Here is a 4,039-nt window from a genome sequence, read left to right on the forward strand (position 1 = left end):
TGGCCTGGGTGTGGATTCTCTGAAGACTTCCATGGAAAGCAACTAGAGGAAATAAGAAATTGACATGGGAAAAAAAAAAAAAACATACCACAACTCAAGGAGATAGACAACTGTAGACCTGGAGCAGGAACTGACAGAGAAAAAAAATCTCAGAAGACAATTGCAGATGTGTCAGGAGTCCAATGAGGACTTCAAGGAGTCCAAGGTAGAGGCTTAAATGAGAAACTGGTAAAAGGAAGAACGATAGTTTATGTCCATTCAAAGTTGGAGAGCTGGATTGAAATTTTTTAAGTGTATCACAATAACAAAGATGAAAATATTGAGGAACAAAAGCAGCTATTCACACACACACACAAATGTGTTCTGTTTGTTTCTGTTCAGAAACTGGCTAAAAACAAGGAGGTAGGTTAGTGAGCTGCTGACGGACGTCCTGGTAATGTGCTATTTCTTGACCTGGGTGGTAACTCTCTCTACACGTATTTACTTTATAAGCATTTGCTGTGCATTTTTAGTTTATGACTTTTTAATTTCACAATAAAAAAGTTAAAAAATAAAAAAATAATTTCAAGTATACAAGATTACAGAGTTATATTCAGGAGCTTTAGTAGTTTGACAAAAGAATGAAGCCAATACCAGAATAATTCATGCAAGAGAAAGCAAACATAGCTATTTAAATAAAAGGCACTCCTTTCCCAGCCTAATTTTATGTTTGCTTTGGTGTGGAGACTCAAAGTCTGCATATACAAAACCATAGCAAACTGTATCTGCCCCGAATGATGAATCTAGCACACCTACCAACCAGAACGTGTGTATAACTTTGCGGATGCTCACACCTCCTCACTACTGTTCACTGTTTACAGAGCAATATCACATACCATAACTCACAGCCAATGGCTGGAGTTATCACCGTTGCAGAGATAAAAAAGGCAGCCACAGACAGTAGAAGACTCACCCCAGGTACAGCTCAAGTAACAAGCAAAAATCAGACCTATACCAGATCTCAGACAACTACCTCAGGGACCCTTTATGACAATGACCTTCCCATTCCCAGGAAGTTAGGAGGCCCACGTTTTTTCCATGTGGTTATAATGAGATGAATAAACAGGTAAATTACTGTCAGCAAGAGAATGTCACCTCCTGTGAGTCACTTTCACTTTTCAATTAAAGCACAACCCAGGGCGTTACAAAGATTAGCTTCCCTCACTAAACCATGAACACCTTGAGAGTGGAGCCCTGTCTTCTCATTTCTGGGACTCCAGGGTTTTGCTGTAGAGTTTCTAGAATATGCTATATGCTCATGAGACATGTGCTAATAAAAAAATAAACAGATGAGGGTACAAACTAAAGAATTCACAGTATTGTGTTTTCCACCCCATACCATCATTCCTGCACAGGGCCACTTGCATTAAGTCTTTTAAAAACAGCTAAAATGGGGCTTCCCTGGTGGCGCAGTGGTTGAGAGTCCACCTGCCGATGCAGGGGACACGGGTTCGTGCCCCGGTCCGGGAGATCCCACATGCCGCGGAGCGGCTGGGCCCCGTGAGCCATGGCCACTGAGCCTGCGCGTCTGGAGCCTGTGCTCCGCAACGGGAGAGGCCACAGCAGTGAGAGGCCCGCGTACCGCAAAAAAATAATAATAATAAAAATAAAAACAGCTAAAATGGCAGGCAGTAATTGCCCTTTTAATAGATGGCGAATATATTCTCAATTCTTTTTTTTTTTTTTTTTTTTTAATCACCCCCACTCTGTCCCTCCAGCTCCAGCTCCGGCTCCTTGGAGGAAGCCATATTCTCCAGTTCTTAAGAAAAGGTTTCATGTCATACATAAATTCAGAAGCTGAGCCGGCTGACAGGTTAATTATAGACACAAAGAGTGGGGACAAATGGACTATGAGGTAAGCGAGTCTAAATGTGCCTTCCCTGGATAAGCATTTATTAATAAGTCTGCAAAGATTTACTGGGCACAGCCAGGTTCAGCTCAGTGCCAGCCTTGGGGGCAGGGGTCCAGATTTGGGGAAGGCACAGTTTCTGTGCTTGAGGAACCTGGCTGGTGGCTGGGAAGACAGCATGTACCTGCAAGAATAATCAAAGCTGTCCCCTGGGGACAGCGGGTGGAAGACAGGGAGAAGACAGGGCCTAAGAACTGAAGCACCTGCCCCTTTTGGGAGTGGGATGGTCAGAGTCAGAGAAGACATCACTCCACTAGGGCCCACCTGCAAGGAAATGTGGGTAGGACTGTGGCTGGAGAGAAGCCAAAGAGGAAGCCCCAATTCTTTTCCTCCTGCGCCTCCCACCATATTCTTTCGGGGGCTGGAGGCAAGGACCTAAGTCAAAAAGACCCATAGGGATATTCCCCTTCCCTCTCCACCCTCCCCCTCCAAGAAAAAGGAGGAATGTTCAGATGGCTGGGGAGGCAGGTCTAGGGTCATCTTCAGCAAGCAGATGAGCCCAAGAATGGCATGATAGGCCTAGCAAAGCTGGGTACCAGAGAGTGCTTTGCGCTCCCTTTTTTCATTCAGTCAAAAAATATTTCTTGCCCGCCTTTTGGTGGCACATTGAATGTGGCAACTCTCAGTGGGACATCAACCTTGCCTTTAGCCCAGACTAGATGACCAAAGCCTGGGCCTCCAAACAATGAGTCTGGGTCTCCCTCGGGCTTCCGCTTTATTTGGGGATGATGGACCTGGTCGTCTCCGATTGAACCTGGGCTCTTCCAAACAGACGAGGACCCTCTGAGAATTTTTCAAGCACCGACTTCCCCCAGACAAACACATAAAGTGGGAACCCCACCGCACCCCTATTTATGGGGGAAAAGGGCTGATCAGTTGATAATCCCAAAAGGCCCGGCAGAAATATGGCACGGCCATCTCCCGCGAAGTAGTGGAATGTCCAAGAGGGTTTATTCGGGTTGGTCTGTTTCCAAAATCCCGCCATTTCTCCAAAAGACATTAGAGAGGTAAAACCTGGCCATGGATCAGGTCCAAAGAGTGAGAAACTAGTTGTTTCGATTGTTGCGTTTAACCTCACTCGCCCTCCCCGCCCCCGCCCCAGTAAACTTCCCATCCTCTCCACCTCACTTTCCAGGTGGTTCTTGCTACTTCCAAACTGCTTTCCGCCGCTCTGCGTCTTGTTTAGAACGAGAAAGCGCTATCTCCCAGCGTGCGGGATCTGCCGGGACCCTGAGCCTTTCACCCGCGGACAAAGCGCGTCCACGCGCCGGCCACGCTTCCGGAGCGAAGGCACGAAAACTGCGCCTTTCTGTCCCGCGGACGCGGTAAGTGGTGCTCCGCAGCCGGCTGGCTCGCCTGGGAGCGAGGCGTCTGGCAAGCGCGGCGGGGGCTGAGGGCCCGAGGTGCGCGGAAAGCGCTCGGCGCACCTGGCGCACCTGGCTGCGCCCGGCCGCCCCGGCTCCGTCCCGGGCTCCGGAAGCCCCAGGTCCCCTCTGGGTCACGCCGCTCCCGAGCCCGGGATGGCCCCGCTCCCCGCGCGTCCCAGGCTGCTCTTACCCGGGAAATGGCGAGAGGCTGCTCGAAGTCCTTGCCCCCCACGAGGCGGAAGCCCCACGGTCCCGGGCCCTGGAGCGCTATTTGCTGCGTGGTCATGGCGCGGCGACGGCGGTCAGCGACTCCCGGGGACAGACGGGGCAGGACGCGGAGCGGCGCGCTGGGCTCCCCGGCAGCTGTCGGAGAAAGAGAGCGCGGAGCGGGCCCGGGGAGCCTGGGGCGGGCGGGAGCTGGGCGGGAGGAGGGCGGGGGCGGCTCCGCCCAGGCCGCGTCGCGGCCGCCTGCCCCGCCTGTCCTCCAGCTCGCGGCCCGCAGCTGCCCCCCGCCCCGGCGCCCGCACAGGGCCTGGCCGAGAGTCGGGCAGAGAGAGCCTGGGGTCAGCTCGGGGGTCTCGGGATCTCAGCAGCCCCGCCCCGGCCCCCAGTGCCACCTCCCTCCCGCGCCAGCCGCCGCCCGGCTGCACTCCCAGCCCCGCTGCGGGCTCTAGGTGAGAGGCGAGTAGGTTCCGGCGACCTTGAAGGAGACAAAGCTTGGCGC

The 4,039-nt window shown here is 52.5% G+C and overlaps 1 protein-coding gene across 1 annotated transcript in view; it reads right to left on the reverse strand.

Annotated features, from left to right (window-relative positions):
• Positions 1-3,736, reverse strand: part of PDLIM1 (PDZ and LIM domain 1) — a 22,636-nt gene extending 18,900 nt beyond the window's left edge. Inside the window, exon 1 of the mRNA XM_055081431.1 lies at positions 3,506-3,736. Coding sequence (XP_054937406.1) covers positions 3,506-3,601 — 96 coding nt within the window. The 5' untranslated portion in view covers positions 3,602-3,736. The remainder of the gene's footprint in view (positions 1-3,505) is intronic.
• Positions 3,737-4,039: the final 303 nt, after the last annotated feature.

Source organism: Physeter macrocephalus, chromosome 20, assembly GCF_002837175.3.
Source record: "Physeter macrocephalus isolate SW-GA chromosome 20, ASM283717v5, whole genome shotgun sequence".
Lineage (NCBI taxonomy): Eukaryota > Metazoa > Chordata > Mammalia > Artiodactyla > Physeteridae > Physeter > Physeter macrocephalus.